This window comes from Callithrix jacchus, chromosome 12 (genome assembly GCF_049354715.1).
Source record: "Callithrix jacchus isolate 240 chromosome 12, calJac240_pri, whole genome shotgun sequence".
NCBI lineage: Eukaryota > Metazoa > Chordata > Mammalia > Primates > Cebidae > Callithrix > Callithrix jacchus.
The window spans coordinates 62,404,126-62,421,965 of record NC_133513.1 but is presented as its reverse complement, the minus strand read 5'-3'; the positions used below and the strand labels follow the sequence as shown (position 1 = coordinate 62,421,965).

General features: G+C 36.8%; 1 protein-coding gene, 1 non-coding gene and 1 pseudogene across 16 annotated transcripts in view; all 3 read right to left on the bottom strand.

Annotated features, from left to right (window-relative positions):
• Nucleotides 1-17,840, bottom strand: part of HERC4 (HECT and RLD domain containing E3 ubiquitin protein ligase 4) — a 157,261-nt gene that overhangs the window by 65,840 nt on the left and 73,581 nt on the right. For all 15 annotated transcript variants that reach the window (XR_013524948.1, XR_013524950.1, XR_013524949.1 and 12 more), the window contains 6 exons: nt 8,508-8,584; nt 8,122-8,246; nt 6,720-6,779; nt 6,467-6,578; nt 5,774-5,963; nt 4,238-4,410 (listed from right to left, as the gene is read on the bottom strand). Coding sequence is in view for 12 of the 15 variants with exons in the window: in XM_078345821.1 (XP_078201947.1) it covers nt 4,238-4,410; nt 5,774-5,963; nt 6,467-6,578; nt 6,720-6,779; nt 8,122-8,246; nt 8,508-8,584 (737 nt within the window). In the remaining 3 variants the exon portion in view is untranslated. The remainder of the gene's footprint in view (nt 1-4,237; nt 4,411-5,773; nt 5,964-6,466; nt 6,579-6,719; nt 6,780-8,121; nt 8,247-8,507; nt 8,585-17,840) is intronic.
• On the bottom strand, nt 1,766-1,884 carry LOC118146455 (5S ribosomal RNA). The gene has a single exon (XR_004732319.2). It is a non-coding gene; the product is annotated as a 5S ribosomal RNA (ribosomal RNA).
• LOC144578533 (POU domain, class 5, transcription factor 1-like) lies at nt 13,915-17,726 on the bottom strand (annotated as a pseudogene).

Genomic DNA, 17,840 nt, shown 5'->3' with positions numbered 1-17,840 from the left:
AGTGTTTGCAGTTTGTATATCTTGCTTATATGATACATACGTTTTTGGAAAAGACATGTTAATGTTAGAATAAAAATAATATACTTGCATGGTAAAGAAGGTTCAACAAGCCATCATTTTCTCCAGGTTTTCCTTAGTCCTTCCTTCATAGTTACATGCCCACGCAAGTGTTCTCATACACTCTGCATTTTTCCTAATCTAGTACTTACCATGCTATAACATAAAGACCAAAAAGTTTATACAATCTCTCAACACTGTAAGCTCAACAAGGGCAGAAATCATATCTTTTATCACTGCATCCCTAATATCTAATATAATAATAAGCATATAGTCGGCACTCAATATTTGCAAAATGAATTTAAAAAAGAAGTCACATGGTAGACGTTCAAAACAACCTATACGTTTAGGATTATTGCCTAAATGTACAAAATAAAATCTATGTAAGTTTGATTATAACATTTTATTTCACATTATAATTAAAGTTTAGTATCCCTGCTTAAACACTTCAGTTCAAGGGTGGTTATGGTGAGTATGTATCTGTTTGGTGTATTTAAGGGTTCTGCATAAAATAGTTTGAAAAATCACTGATTTAGATCAACACAAATATGTAGCAACTAGGCTAGACAGACCAAGTAAGGCTTCTCTTTTGGCATACCAACATGTCTATAATGTACTACATGGAACTCGGAAACTACTAAATAACTCAATTATTTGCCAGTAAACTCATTTACCTGATAATACATCCATTCCTGACAGCACATACCAAAGGTATTTTCCTATGATGCCATTTGGAGCACTGAAAATGATTGTTAATTCAAAAACTTTCCAAAGGACATGATATATGGGAGGAACAAGTGTATTCATAAATCCTGAAATAAATAAGGAACACAAAGTCCAGTTCTCTAGTTCATAATCCTGCTCCAGGGTTAGATAAAGAAGGAAACTAAGGAAATTCGCCTTAATTCTTAACAACAGAACAGAGGAAAGGAATATACAGTTGTCAGATACAAGGAGTCTTTGAATAAACAAGTTTTCGTAGTAATAGGTTTCTTGAATTATACAAATAAATCATCCCTCATAGTTCATATCCAGATATCTATTTATGGCAGAGTAGGATGAAGCAAAAATTCCTCTAAGGGGTAGAAGAAAGATTACTCACTGCTCTAAAGTCTCCCAGAAAGAGATGTTTAAGAAAGTCATACCAGTATCATCCTGCTTTTGACTATATAACTACTTCAAAGAAGAACCCAGTTTCCTCATAACCCAATAATTTCTTCAAGTAAAAAGTAGTGGTTTTTCACCCAAGTGGTGGTGGTAACAAAATCACTGCCTTATGAATGTATAACTTACATATACTGTATTATTTTTTTTTTTTTGAGACAGAGTCTTGCTCTTTCACTCAGGCTGAAGTGCAGTGGTGTGATCTTGGCTCACTGCAACCTCTGCCTCCTGGGTTCAAACAATTCCCCTACCCCAGCCTCCCGAGTAGTTGGAATTGCAGGCATCCACCACCATGCCTGGCTAATTTTTTTTTGTATTTTTTATAGAGATGGGGTTTCACCATGTTGGCCAGGTTGGTCCCAAACTCCTGACCACAAGTGATCCGCCCACCTTGTCACCCAAAGTGCTGGGATTACAGGCATAAGCCATTGCGTCTGGCCCATATTGTATAATTTAAACAATACATAAATTTTGGAAAACTATCAGGGCTGGTATTTTAATCGATGGTTTTTTGTTTGTTTGTTTTTCCTTTTATTTTTTCCAAAGCCTACAGCACCCGGTATTCCCAGGAGGTCTCCCATCCAAGTACTAACCAGGCCCGACCCTGCTTAGCTTCCGAGATCAGATGAGATCGGGTGCATTCAGGGTGGTAGGGCCGTAGACTAATCCATGTTTTAGAGATAATTCTTCATTTGCATATGGAATAAAGAGACTTCTTCAAAATCTCAGTGGTAGGAAGCAACACAACCGGGTTAGAAATATGGTCTTTTTTGATTCCTAGTCCAGGGCCTATAACATAATACTGCAAGTGATCTATAATATAAACTTCTATATCTAGGGGCATAAAAGAAAATCAATCCCCCTTCTAAACAGATAATTACATCTGCTAATATAAGAACAGTAGAAACAGCAGGGACTTTGTAGAAGACTGACACTTGTATTTCAACTCTACTGCTTACTTTGATGTGGATATTCATTTTTCCAGTCTATAAAAAGGAGCAAAATACCAACTATATAGGGTTTTAAAAGTTAAATATATTTAAAAATTATTCACATGACCTACAAACAAAGGAGGTTCTAGTCCTAGCTGTGGTTAGCAAACAATAAATGTTCTTTACCCTTCCACTTCAATTAGCAAGATGTGAAGATTCTAGTATTTAGAATGAGTCCATCAAAAAGGTCTCTGCAGATGAAACTCAAAGTTCTTCCTCAGTTAAGACTGAAGTTACTGAGCTGGCAGGTTATTTAACTTACTTAAGTCCTGCCTGTAGTTTGAAAACCAAAATGTTCAATTTCCTCCCCTTCTCTTCCCTTCCATTTTCTTGAAGTAAAAGACACAGCTAAGAAAAAAAAGTACTTTTTAAAGGGGGACTAAAGACAAGCAGATAATGAAAGCAAAGAAAGAGTATTATTTGGTAATAGGGTCCAGCTGAAAAGGGATGGTTCACCAAAGTAGTAAGAAGTCCAGAGGGGAAAAAAAAAAACGAATTAATCTTTCTAATCGCAAAAAGTACACAGAAATGTGGAGACCCATCCATGAAGTTAGAGAATCTTCTTAATAGCAGTTTACTGCAGACCTAGACCCTGATATGCTAAAAGAAAACCTTATTCTGGCAAACATAAGAATGATCTGTTTCCAGCTGGTCGTGCAGGCCCATGCCTGTAATCCCTGTACTTTGGGAAGCTAAGGCACACAGATCATGAGGTCAAGAAATTGAGACCATCCTGGCCAACATGGTGAAACCCCATCTCTACTAAAAATACAAAAATCAGCTGGGCATAGTGGCACATGCCTGTAGTTCCAGCTACTCGGGAGGCTGAGGCAGGAGAATCACTTGAACTGGGGGAGGCGGAGGCTGCAGTGAGCTGAGATTGCACCATTGCACTCCAGCCTGGCAACAGAGTGAGACTCCATCTCAAAAAAAATAATAAATAAATAAAATAACCTGTTCCCCTAGGAAATATATGGCTATGATGATTTTGTCAATCAAAATGGGGAAAAATGAGTTGTTTTCCTAGGAATCTTGGACATACTAAATACAAGATAAAAAAGTAAATCCATAAAGTTAAGCAGCTGAGAAAAATACCCAGGAACTTCACTAAAATAGGAAAATAAGTGGTTGGGAAATGTTCAGATGGATTATCTCCTTTATCCCTTTATTATTTACCTTAGTACTAGGCAAGAGGATCTGAAAATACAAAGAAGCTGTTAAGGAGAAGAAACTAAAGATGAAAGGTTCATGTGGGTTTTTTAGTCATTCCACAGGCTTGACACATATGTTTCTCTCTTAGGTCATGTCTCATCTAAATAACAACTTGAGAAAACCAAATGGCATAACGGAGATATACCTACTGTCAGGGATGAAATCCATCTTTAATGAAACAGCTCAGAGTCTACTTCTTCATATAATTTTGAACTACTACAAGTATAAAGGGTACTATTTTTAAAACTGGGAAGAAGGGCAGGGAATAATAGGCAAATTAATGAATTACATATGGTTCCAATTTTAAATTACTCATTTGTTTCAAATGAAATGTTCTACTTTAATTGAGGCCATTAGTACACTATATCAAAAGAACACGAGTTTAAATGTTCATAATTACAACTAGGACCAAATTTCTTTCATATGAAAACCACTTATAGGTAACAAAAACATGTAATGCAACCTAACAAATTATATTCTTCATAAGGAAATAAATATAAGGAGAATTCTAACTCATTAGTATGTTACTGTTATAACATACTATATAGACAAGTTATCTATACATGCCTAACAATTATAGACAAGTTATACACAAGTTATCTATACATGCCTAACAAAGTCAGGTAAGACCAAAGCTCCAAAGTACAAGTTACTTCTTTTAAGGGAAAGTATAGATAACTTTTCCGAATTTTTATAATATACATTATTGTTTTTGCCAATCCAAATCTTTAATAGATTAATGTTAAAATGAACATTATCGATCTGTTAATAGGAATGGGGAAAGAGGAAAATAAAGGAACTATTGGACATACCCTATGTAGTATTTCTAAAACCTTCAATGCAGTATGAAGAAAACTGTTGAAAAGTCTTCTTTCAGAAGGAGGAATACCGATCTTGTAGAGTTTCAAAAGATGTACCACAACTTCCTTAAAAAGTTCTACTATCTTGAGGAATAGTGGAGGCTCAAGTAGTGACCACCAGTTTTCTGTTTTTAAAAAGTGAACATGCAAAAAAAATGAAGTTAAAAAAAATCATTACTTTCAAAATCATACAGACTTTTTTTTAAAGTTGTTAACCCTTAGAAAACTCCAGAAAGATGCATATAACACAGTATTTTATGTAACATTTCTATGGTTTATACCCACCCCAGCCAAGTTAAATAATATTGTCCTAAAAGCTCCCAAAAACAAAAATAACGTATGAAAATCCTGTTGAATTTATATTCTTGGTTTCCTAAATTATATTAAAAACTCACCACCATACCAATATTAAAGCCAGTTATTAAAAGTTTTGAAAATTACTGTTTCAATTTTTAAACAAAACATCCTTTAAATTGTATTGCCGTAATACTAAAGTATCTTTCTAAGTTTTATCTTTCAATTTAATATATGGTTGAAATATTGTGAACCACTACCTTTAAAATGCAAGGTACTCCTGAAGATCAAATACAGAAGCTGAACAATGTAAAGTGTAACATACATGTCCTTCCCCACATTCACTATTTGTAGTTACTAAGTACAAACACTTCAATCCTATGAAGCAGGCAGAAAGAATACAATAATTTCTGACAACAGGGAAGAAATACTCTTGTCAGTCCCTGCTTGACTCTTTTATTACTGGGTATTTCCTCAGATTCCCATATTCTACCTCTTGCTTGTTGCTTCCTCCATTTACCCTCAGACTTAAAGTTCTTGTACTGATATTCTATATATACCTCAGCTCCACACATCTAACAAATACTTTTAGAAAGAAAAGCACTGGGTTAGCAAAAAAATTATAAAGGCCAGGAGATAGAGATAAAATCTAGACAAATAGAAAAGTTAAAGTGAGAAAAGTTTAGGCCAAAAAAACCAGAGTGGTAAGAGATAGAAGTGCAAGACCAGATGAACAACAAAATCTAGTCTATAAACAGAAAAATAAAGTCAAATATCATGAAATCAGCAAGTGAAGGAAACACAAGATAGAGGGCTTATATCAGGGTTCAAAGAAGACTTAAAACCCATGTTTGTTCAGTTTTAATTGTTCCTCCTCCTTTACTTCTTTAATAGCAAGATTATATTAAAGGCGATGAGGGAAAGGAGTATGGGTAACAGTTTTTAACTTTCTTAATATTGTCTCTGCTGTTATGTTTGATTAAACTTCTATATCTAACATGTTTTTCTTTCAACAACTCCAACGACTAGAATCAAATGACTAGACAAAAGCAAGAAAAGTTAAAACAGATTCATTTTTCCCTAAGACAATGTCAAATAAGCAGAGAAGGAGAACTGGAAATAGCAAAAGAACTTATGAACGTTTTCATTTAAAGAGAAAAGGTTTCAAAAGGAAAAAAAAATTAGGATTCTTACCAAGTACTTTCAGTGGTGCCTTTTCTAGGTTCACAAGAGCTGTACCAAAGGGAATTGCTATTGTTGTGAAATTGTTGGAATCACTCATCAGGGGACATTCTGGTAGAGTAAGATAAAACCTCAATGCTTCAACATCAGGTAAGGAGCTAGTCAGTTTAGGAATAAGATTCTTTTCCAAACTAGCTGCCACCTATATTTTGACAAAAAGTAAAACCTACTTCATTTAAAATGAATACACTTTCAAAAAAAAAAAAAAAGGAAGGCAGGAAGAAGAGAAAGAAAAGGAAAATTTTGCACTACAGCAAACACGAAATGGTGAAGAAGAAAAAAGAAAGACAAAGTCTTACAATGAATATACTTTACAGCACAATGAAAATTAATGCCTAAGCATTGCTTGGAGAATTTAAAAAATCATCTGTACAAGTCTCAATTTAAAATATCTACCTCTGTAACTATACACAAACTGAAGCAACATGGTAATGTTAAGTAATTCAGGGTCTGCTTCAAACATCTGAAAAGATATACAGATCTTTGACAGCTAAATTACAAATGATTTAAAATGAAATCTTATTTTAAAAGCACAACATAAGAGTCTGTGAAACTGCAAAGTAAATTAGGCTATAAACATATAACACAGAACAACAACAAAAAATCAACAGATAATAATGTAAATATAATACTTTAAAAACAGACCTGCTGAGATATCTGCGGATGATCAGGTTGTATAAGTTTGTGGAATAAAAGCCTAGCAGCATTCATATCAACCCCTGAAAATTTGGTACCTGTTCTATAGTGATCATCATTGCTAAAAAACAGAAAAGAATAAAAAAACAGAATAAAACTTTAAAATTACTTCATTTTAAAATTTGACACACTTCATTTTAAAAATTGATATACTAATACAACAAATTTGAAAATTTCAGCATATTAAAGAATTGCCACTTACCTAACAGCTAAAAAACTTCCATTTAGGCAACCAGAGGAAGAAAATGTTCCATCTATCTCACTAAAAAATTTAAAAAAAATTTTTAAATCACAGAATTGGGAATTTAATTGTTCACCGTTTCTTAAAAAAGAATTAAAATGAATATGAATCTAATATAATGTTACAGAGTACTTCTCTAACACCCAATTAGGTGAATCAGAATTATATAAATTGCTAAAGACTGATAAAATAATACTTGATAAAGGTATTACTATTTACCATACACTTTCTCAAATATTACTTTCATTGCTTTATCAAACGAATTAAGTTATCTACTTTAAAACATGGAATTTCAAAAATTAAGTGTGTATATTCAGATAAAAAGTTTTATTAATTAAAAAATTTTTTATTTTTTTTATCTATTTTTATTTTTTGAGACGGAGTTTCGCTGTTGTTACCCAGACTGGAGCGCAATGGCACGATCTTGGCCCACTGCAACCTCTGCCTTCTGGATTCAAGCAATTCTCCTGCCTCAGCCTCCCGAGTAGCTGGGACTACAGGCACACACCACCATGCCCAGCTAATTTTTGTATTTTTAGTAGAGACGGGGTTTCACCTTATTGACTAGGATGGTCTCGATCTCTTGACCTCGTGATCCACCCTCCTCGGCCTCCCAAAGTGCTGTGATTAAAGGCGTGAGCCACCGTGCCTGGCCTTAAAAAAATTATTTTAAATTCCATATTGGCAATAAGTCTAATCAGGGATATCTTTGGGATTTTCAGAAAAAGTATAGTTTTGGAAAACAAGCTAGAAAAACAAAACAGCTTTCAAATACAACCCGTCATCCCAAATACCAACAAAAACCAAATAACAAAATCTTAAGTACTACTAGACGGGTTAACAAAATATTCAAGAAACAAATAATATTCAAGTCTTTCAAAAAGTCTAAAAGTTAAGATACTGACCATTATGAAACTAGAAAGAAGACATTTCAAGGCCAATCCTAAAATGGCTACATTTAATATTTTATGTTATCATTTAACATATCTCTATGTACATGAAAGAACTACAACTTATGCATATTTAATTAAGGTCTTTAAAAATATCTATTATAATAGATTGTTTTTGGAGACAAGTTCTCACTTTGTTGCCCAAGCTACAGTGCGATGGTGTAATTTCAGCTCACTGCAGCCTTGACCTCCCAGGATCAGGTGATCCTCCCACATCAGCCTCCCAAGTAGCTGAGACCACAAGTGTGCCATCACACATAGCCACTTGTATTTTTTTTAGAGATGGGGTTTTGCCATGTTGCCCAGGCTGGTCTCCAATTCCTGGGCTCAGGCAATCTGCCTGCCTCGGCCTCCCAAAGTGCTGGGATCACAGGCATTAGCCAACTGTGCGTGGCCCAAAATGCTTTTCTTACTTGGCTATCTCCACAGGAAACCTTCCAGAAGGATAGCTCAGCCATTTCTGAATTAGAGCTTCATTCACTGTCCAGATCTGCTTGGTAGGATCGGGACATCTGAAGTCATCTGGTGGCCCACAGTTCTAAATTTTCAAATAAGATTAGTCAAAGAGAAGAGATATTATATATAACTCAAAAACCCCATTATGTATTTGTGTTTTAAACAGAATTACTGAACACCTGAAACAAAAACCTATCTAATAGATCAGAAAAAATTTATTCTATAGACTTGAGGGGAAAAAACTAGGGCAATTACTTTGTAACATATAAAGAACATTAAGTATGGGTTTTTTTTAATTTGTCAAAATTATTGGAACTAAGTATTTACATGATTACATTATTACCTGGGGACCAGAGTAATGTGAAAAGCTTTGATCTCCCCCTGAGAAAATTCTTTTTACACAAAAATATTCTTCAGAATCTGTAATAAAAATGTAAAAAATTAAAAGCCAAGATTTAGATAATATATTTCAAACTTTCAAATATGCCATTAGATTTTCACATATTCATCTAATTTAATAAGGCCTCCCATTCATGGACTCCATGATATAAAGTGACTTGAAATATTCTGACTGCTATGGGGATAAGACTGACCAAATGATGAACATTAAACGATCCCACAAGCATAAGCAGCATTTGGTGAAGTTTACAAGCCTTTATTCTGGCCTGCACTAAGAAAAAAAAAACATTTTCTAATTTGCATCTCAGTATATTTCATTTTAAACAAAAAATGATTTTAAAAAAACAGAATGAAAGCTACAAAAGACAGCTAGAAGAAAATAAAACTTAAGAACATTTTTGGTAGGGCACAATGGCTCATGCCTGTAATCCCAGCTCTTTGGGAGGCCAAGGCAGGAGGATCACTTGAGGTCAGGAGTTCGAGACCAGCCTGGCCAACATAGTGAAACCCCATCTCTACTAAAAATACAAAAATTAGCCAGGCATGGTGGTGTATGCCTGTAATCCCAGGTACTCATGAGGCTGAGACAGGAGAATCATTTGAACCCAGGAGGCGGAGGTTGCAGTGGGCTGAGATCATGCCACTGCACTCCAGCCTGGACCAGAGAGTAAGACTCTATCTAAAAAAAAAATCATTTATTCTTGAACTGGGCTACAGTGGCACATGCCTATAGTCCCCAGCTACTTGGGAGGCTGAGGCAGGAAGATGGCTTGAGCCAAATTCAAAGCTGCAGTATGCTATGATTACATCTGTGAACAGCCACTGCATTCCAGCAAGGTAACATAGCAAGACCTATCTCTTAAAAAATATATATTCTTAAAAAGAAATAACAACGAGAACTTCTTGAGTAAATATTTCATAATACAAAACTATTTTTTTTCAGTTTAAGTATACAAGATAATACATACAGCTGTTTATTGGCAGCTATTTGTCAGTAAAAAACCAAACTAGGCCCAAAAATGTGTATATTAAGAAGTTTTTTAGGAATAAGGAAAGCGCAACAAACAAAGTTTCTTTTGCAAAAACAAATAAGCAAAGAGAAAACTGATTAAAAAAACTTTACACTTTCTTTTTTCCCCTGCTCTTTAATTTTGTTATTTCTATTTATATCTTATTTTACTGTATGTCTTTATAAGTTGCTATAGTTATTTTTTATCTGTTCATATTTTAGTCTTCTTACTCAAGATGAGTAGTTTGTACAACACAATTCATGTTGTAATATTTTGTATTTGTCTGTGTACTATTACCAGTGAGTTTTAGACCTTCAGATGATTTGTTATTGTTTATTAATGTCCTTTTCCTTTGGAATGGAAAAACTCCCTTTAGCATTTTCTTATAGGACAAGTCTGCTGTTGATAAAACTCCTCAGCATTTTTTTTTTCAGATGGAGTTTCCCTCTTGTTGCCCAGGCTGGAGTGCAATGGTGCGATCTTGGCTCACTGCAACCTGCGCCTCCCGGGTTCAAGTGATTCTCCTGCCTCAGCCTCCAGAGCAGCTAGAATTACAAGCGCCCGCCACCATAGCCGGCTAATATTTTTTTTGTATTTTTAGTAGAGACGAGGGTTCACCATGTTGGTCAGGCTGGTCTCGAACTCCTGACCTCAGGTGATCCACCTGCCTCAGCCTCCCAAAGTGCTAGGATTACAGGCATGAGCCACTGCACTGCATCTTGCCGCTCCTCAGCTTTTGTTTGTTTGGGAAAGTGTTTATTTCTCCTTCACATCTGAAGGATATTTTCACTGGATATAATATTCTAGGCTAAATGTTATTTTCCTTTAGCACTTTAAGTATGTCATGCCATTCTCTCCTAATCTGTAAGGTTTCCACTGAGAAGTCTGCTGTCAGATGTACCAGAGTCCCATTGTATGTTGTTTGTTTTCTCTTGCTGCTTTTGAAATCCTTTCCTTATCCCTGACCTTTGAAAGTTTGATTATCAAATGTCTTGAGGTAGTCTGATTTGGGTTAAATACACTTGGTGTTCTATAACCTTGCACTTCAATATTGGTATTTTTCTTTAGGATTGAAAAGGTCTTTGTTATTAGCTTTTTAAAAAACTTTCTATCTCTCTCTCTCCTTCTACCTCCTCTTTAAGGCCAGTAATCCTTAGATTTGCCCCTTTGAGGCTATTTTCCAGATGCTATGGGAGTATTTCCCTTTTTTCTTTTGTTAGCTCTGTACACTTTCATACAGCTTGTCTTTATCCTCACTAATTCTTTCTTCTGCTTGATCAATTCTGTTGAGAGCCTCTGATGCATTCTCCAGGTTGTCAACTGAATTTTGAAGTCCAGAATTTCTCTTTGATATTTTACCATTGTTTCAATCTCTTTGTTAACTTTATCTGATAGGATTCTGAACCTCTCTGTTTATTTTCAGTTTCGATGCGATTCCTCAAAACGGTTGTTTTGAATCTGAAACATCATGTAGCTTTGTCTCTTCATGTCTGGTCACTAGTGACTTATTTCATTTGTTTGGTGAGATCACGTTTTCCTGGATGGTCTTGATGCTTCCAAATTTTCATCATGTCTAAGCACTGAAGAGTCAGGTATTAATCCTAATCTTTGCAGTCTGTGCGTGTTTGTAACTGAACTTCTTGGGAAGGCTTTCTAAGCATTCAAAAGGAATTCAGTGTAATGATCTAAAGTGTTTAGTCACTGCAGCCATCTACAATAGGAGCCACTCCAAGCCCAGTAACACTATTTTTTTTTTTTTTTTTTTTGAGACAGTCTTGTTCTGTCACTCAGGCTGGAGTGCAGTGGCATAATCTTGGCTCACGACTGCAGCTTCCATCTCCCAGGTTCCAGCGATTCTCTTGCCTCAGCCTCCCGAGTAGCTGAGGTTACAGACGCACACCACCACACCCGGCTAATTTTTGTATTTTTAGTAGAGATGGGGTTTCACCATGTTGGCCAGGCTGGTCTCAAACTCCTGACCTCAGGTGATTTGCCTGCCTCAGCCTCCCAAAGTGCTGGGATTTCAGGCATGAACCACCACACTGGCCTTTTCTTTTTTTTTTAAGCGACAGGTCTCATTATGGTTGCCCAGGCTGGAGTACAGTGGCTATTCACAGGCATAATCCCACTAATGATCAGTGCGGGAGTTCTGACCTGCTCCGTTTCTAACCTGGGCCACCTGGTGGCCCCCAACTCCTAAGAAGTCACCATATCAATGTTGAACTTAGTGCGGATACCCAATCAGCACAGCACATTATAGCCCAGAGCTCCTAAGCCCAAGTGATCCTCCTGCCTCAGCCTCCCAAGTAGGTGGAACTACATGTACACATCACCATGTCCAGCAAAACTTTGACTCTTGCCAATTCATAGTGGTACTACCTTGGTGAACTCGGGTAAGATCTGAGAGAAGGCAGTGTCTCTTGTTCTCCTCCTTTACTCTCCCCTAAACAGATGAAGTTTCTCTCTCTGCGCTGAGATTCTTAAGAGTTTGGAGAGAAGTGACGCAAGCACCCCCATAGCCACCACTGCTGAGACTGTGCTGGGTCACACCTTACAGTACTAGGTCTCACCCAAGGCATGTGGCAACTAATTCCTGTCTATTGTTATGTTTATTCAAAGTCCAAGGGCTCTTTAGTCAGCAGGTGATGAATCCTGTTAGGCCTGTGTCTTTGTTTTCAGGGCAGTAGCTTCCCTTCTAGCCAAAAAATTTTTTGGTGTTTTTAAATAGGAGACTTGAGTTTTATTACTCAAATCAGTCTCCATAGAAATTTGAAAGCTAGGGTTTTTCAAAGATAGTTTAGCAGGCAGGAGAATGGATGTTGATGACTCGTTGGGATATAATCATATGGATGTGGAAAATGGTCCTTATGTGCTGAGTCCATTTCTGGGTCAAAATTTTTAAATATTTTTAATAAGCAATAGACTCAAAGAGTTCCAATTTTAAAGAATAGAAAATAATTAACACTCCTGTATATACCCAAAAGAACTGAAAGCAGAATCTCAGAGATACTTGTAAACCTATATCCATAGCAGCATTATTCACAATAGCCAAAAGGTAGAAACAACGCAATTGTCCACTGACATATGAATAAACAAAACGTGGCATATGCATACCTCAGAGATATTTAGGGTTTGGTTCCAGACAACTGCAATACAGCAAATATCACAATGCAAGTCACACAAATTTTTGGTTTCATAGTACATGTAAAAGTATGTTTACACTAGGCTGGGCACAGTGGTTCACGCCTATAATCCTTGCACTTTAAGAGGCCAAGGTGGGCAGATCACATGAGGCCAGGAGTTCAAGACCAGCCTGACCAACATGTTGAAACCCTGTCTCTACTAAAAATACTAAAAAAATGAGCCAGATGTGGTGGTGCGCACCTGAAATACTAGCTGCTAAGGTGGCTAAGCCAGGAGAATCACTTGAACTTAGGAGGTGAAGGTTGTGGTAAACTGACTGCACCACTGCATGTTCAGCCTGGGTGACAGATCAAGACGCTGTCTCAAAAAAAAAAAAAAAAAAAAGTTTATACAATACTGTAGTCCATTGATAGAGTTGGGCTTTTTTTTTTCCTTTTATAGAGATGAGAGTCTCACTATGTAGCCCCAGCTGTTCCAAACTCCTGGCCTCAAGTGATTCTCTCATCTTGGCTTCCCAAAGCATGGAGATTACGGCCATAAGCCACTGTGCCTGGCCCAATATACTGTAGTCCATTAAGTGTGCAATAGCATTATATCTTTAAAAAAAAAAAGTATATACCTTAATTTAAAGTCACTTATTGCTAAAAAATGCTAATGATCATTTGAGCCTTTGAGAGTCTTAATCTTTTGTTGATGGAGGGTCTCACCTCAATGTCAGGCTACTGACTGATCAGGGTGATGATTGCTGGAGTAGCTGTGGCAATTTCTTAAAATAAGACAGTGACAAAGTTTACTACATTGATTAACTCTTCTTTTCATAAAATATTTCTTTATACCAGGAGATGCTGTGTGATTGCATTTTACCCACAGAACTGCTTTCAAAAGTAGAGACAACCCTCTCAACCCCGCCTGCTGCTCTGTCAACTAAGTTTATGAAATAGTCATTTCTATAATATGTAATTTCTATAATGTTCATAGCATCTTCACCAGCAGTAGATTCCATCTCAAGAAAACACCTTCTTTGCTCATCCATAAAACATGAACGGATGAGGAGTATTTTTCTTTTTTTTTTCTTCTCTACTGTGCTCTAAGCTCCTTTAAGAAAAAAGTGATATATGATATGAAGATTAAAATCAAGAACATCACTAAACTTCTCCTTCCCTCCAACCAGCTGCCCCAAACTCCCTGCCCCCACCCTTTGTGTTCCCAATTCCTTCCTTAGTGAATGAAGAACTTAATCTCAAAAGCCCTGGCACAAACTCTGGGTTCTCTTTCCCTAGCTTCTCCCCTCTCCCCGTCCCCCATTCCTAGAAGGGCAGGCACCTCAGTTTTAATGCATAGGAGCGCCCAGAGTGGTGATGGAAATGAGGAAAGGGACCAAGGAGTACAGTGCAGTGAAGTGAGGGCTCCCATAGCCTGGGGTACCAAAATGGGGCCTTGGGGCCAGAGGAAAGGACACTGGTCCCCCTGAGAAGAGAGACCTAGTATCCTCAAAATTCTCTCATTGTGCATAGTCACTGCTTGATCGCTTGCGCTCCGGCACCCATTACAGAACCACACTCAGATCACATCCTTCTCGAGCCCAAGTGGTGGGCGATGTGGCTGATCTGCTACAGTGTGGGTTTTGGGCACTGCAGGAACAAATTCTCCAGGTTGCCTCTTACTTGGTTTTCAATACTGTTTCACTTTCTCTTTCGGGGCTGAAACAAGTGTTTCTGCTTTGCATATCTCCTGAAGATTTTCACTGTTGTCAGCTTCCTCCACACACTTCTGCAGCACCGGCCACAGCTGATATATGCGCCACAGCTGATATATGCCCTAAGCTAAGCTGCAGAACCTCAAAGTAGCAAATGGTCATTTGGCCAAACACCTTCCCAAACAGAACCCACAGGGTGAGCCCCACATTGGCCTGTGTATATCCAGGGTGATCCTCTTCTGCTTCAGAAGCTTGGCAAATTTCTTAAGTTCTTTCTGCAGAGCTTTGATGTCCTGGGACTGGATAAGGAATATTTTTCATTGTAAGATTGCAGCAATTCAGTCACATCTTCAGGCTTTAGTTCTAATTCTAGTTCTCTTGTTATTTCCATCATATCTATAGTTAAGTTCTTCAAATGAAGTCTTGAACCCCTCACTCATCCATGAGGTTTGGAACAAAATTCTTCCAAACTCCTCTTATTGTTGACATTTTGATTTCCTCCCATGAATCAGAGACAGGGTCTCACTCTGTTGCCCAGGCTGGAGTGCATTAGCATGATCATAATTCACTATAAACCTTCAACTCCTGAGCTCAAGCAATCCTCCTACCTAAGCCTCCCAAGTAGCATGTACCACCACACCTGGCTTTTTAAAATTATTTTTTGTAGACACAGTGTCTCACTACGTTGCCCAGGGTGGTCTCAAACTGCTGGCTTCAAGTAATTTCTGACTTTACAAATGTTAACAGTAACTGGAATGGTGAATCCTTTAAAGGTTTTCAATTTACTCCACCCAGAACCATCAGAGGAATCACCATATATGGCAACTAAGGCCTTACAAAATGTATTTCTTAAATAATAAACCTTGAAAGTCAAAATTACTCCTTGATAGGGCAGCAGAATGGATGTTGTATTAGCCGGCATGAAAACAGAAATCTCCATGTATATCTCCATCAGATGTTTGATATGACCAGGTGCACTGTCAACAAGCAGCAATATTTTGAAAGCACTCTATTAACTGAGTAATGAGTTTCAACGGTGGGCTTAAGCCCACATTAATATATTCAGTATACCCTGCTGTAAACAGATGAGCTGTCATCCAGGCTTTGTTGTTCCATTTATAGAACACAGGCAGAATAGATTTAGCATAATTCCTAAGGGCCCTAGCATTTTCGGAATGGTAAATGAGCACCGACTTCAACCTAAAGTCACCAGATGCATTAGACCCTAAAAGAGAGTCAGCCTGTCCTTCGAAGTTAGGCATTGACTACTTCTCTCAGCTATAAAACAAAGTTGTAGAAGACATCTTCTCAATAGAAGACTGTTTTGTCGACACTGAAAATCTGTTGTTTAGTGTACCCACCTTCATCAATTACCTCAGCTAGACATGCTAGATAACTTGCTGTAGCTCCTACATCAGTACTGTTATGTTATGAAGATGGCTTCTTTCCTTAAACTTCATGAACTACTCTCTGCTAGCTTCGAGCTTTCCTTCTGCAGCTTCCTTATCTCTCTCAGCCTTCAGAGACTTGAAGAAAGTTAGAATCTTGGTCCGGATTAGACTTTGGCTTAAGGGAATGTTGTGGCTGGTTTGATTTTCTATTCAGACTACTAAAATTTTCTCCATATCAGTAATAAGGCTATTTTTCACTTTCTTACCATTCATGTGTCCACCAGAGTAGCACTTTTAATTTTCTTCAAATTGCAATCACAACTTGGATAACTGGCATAAGAAAGCCTTGCTTTCAGCCTGTCTCAGCTTTTGACATGCCTTCTTCACTACACATAATCCCTTCTAGCTTTTGATTTCAAGTGAGAGATGTGTGACTCTTCCTTTCACTTATATACTTAGAGGCCATTTGTAGGGTTATTAACTGGCCTAATTTAAACATCATTGTGCCTCAAAGAACAGGAAGTCCCAACGAGAGGAGACAGATGGAAATGGCCAGCTGGTGGGGCAGTCAGAACATACACATTTATCAATTAAGTTTGTTGTCTTATATAGGTAAGGTTCATGACACCCCAAAACAATTACATCAATGATCACATATCCCAGATCATATTACACATATAATAACAACATTAAAGTCTGAAATATTGTAAGAATTACCAAAATGTGACACAAAAATACAAAGTGAGCATATATGCTGTTGGAAAAATGGTGCCAATAGACTTGCTCAATGCAGTGTTGCCAAAAACCTTCAATTTGTAAAAATTCAGTATCGAAAATTCAGTAAAGCTTATAAGCTTTAGTAATTCTCATATTTCAATATTTCTCATTATTATTATATCTTTTATGGTGATCTGTGATCTTTGATGTTACTATTGTAATTGTTTTGGGTGCCACAAACCACATCCATATAATAAGAATGCAGGCATGCCTCATTTCATTTTGCTTTACTTTACTGTGCTTCTCAGATACTGTGAATTTCACAAATTGAAGGTTCAGGTAACTCGGCACAGAACAAGTCTATCAGCACCATTTTTCCAACAGCATGTACTCACTTCACATCTCTGTGTCAGCATTATTAAGGAATAAAGTATATTTTTAAACTGAAATTATAAAGTATATTTTTAAACTAAAGACTAAACACACAGTCTTTTAAGACAATTTTATTATTGCACACTTAGTAAACTACAATATAGTATAATATAACTTTTATATCCACTAGGATACCAAATATTTGTGATTGGCTTTATTACGATATTTGCTTTATGGCAATATTTGCTTCATTACAGTGGTCTGGAACTGAGCCCACAATATCTCCAAGGTATGTCTGAATTATACAGCTTAAAAAGGAAGGAAATTCTAACACATGCTACAACATAGATGAACCTTGAGGACATTATGCTTAGTGAAATAAGTGAGTCACAAAAAGAGACACTACTATATGATTCCACTTCTTTGAGGTACCTAGCCTAGCGTTAAGTCAAATCCATAGAGGCAGAAAGTAGAATAGTGGTTGCCAGACACTAGAAGGAGGAGGGAATGAAGAGTTGCTGTTTAATGCATACAGTGTTTTAGTTCCTCAAGATGAAAGGAGTTCTGGAGATTGGTTACACAGTAACGTGAATATACTTAATGCTACTTAACTGTAAACTTAAAAAATGCTTAAGTCTGTAAATTTTATGTTGTGCATATTTTACCACAATTTAAAATAGAAAACAAAAAAATCTCCCACCCACTGGTATCTAGCTACCACTTAGTTCCCGTGTGTCCCACTCTCTGAAAGTAACTTTTATTTATCCAGAATTTCTTTATGAATTTACTAGTAAATATAAGCAAATCAAACCATCACATACATTGTTCTCCATTTGTTTTCACTTAACAATATATCTTGGAATCTTCTGCAGAAATTTTCATGATTTAAGACTAACATTTTAACAAGAACTTTAATATATGAAGGAAAGCTTTAATAAAACAGAACT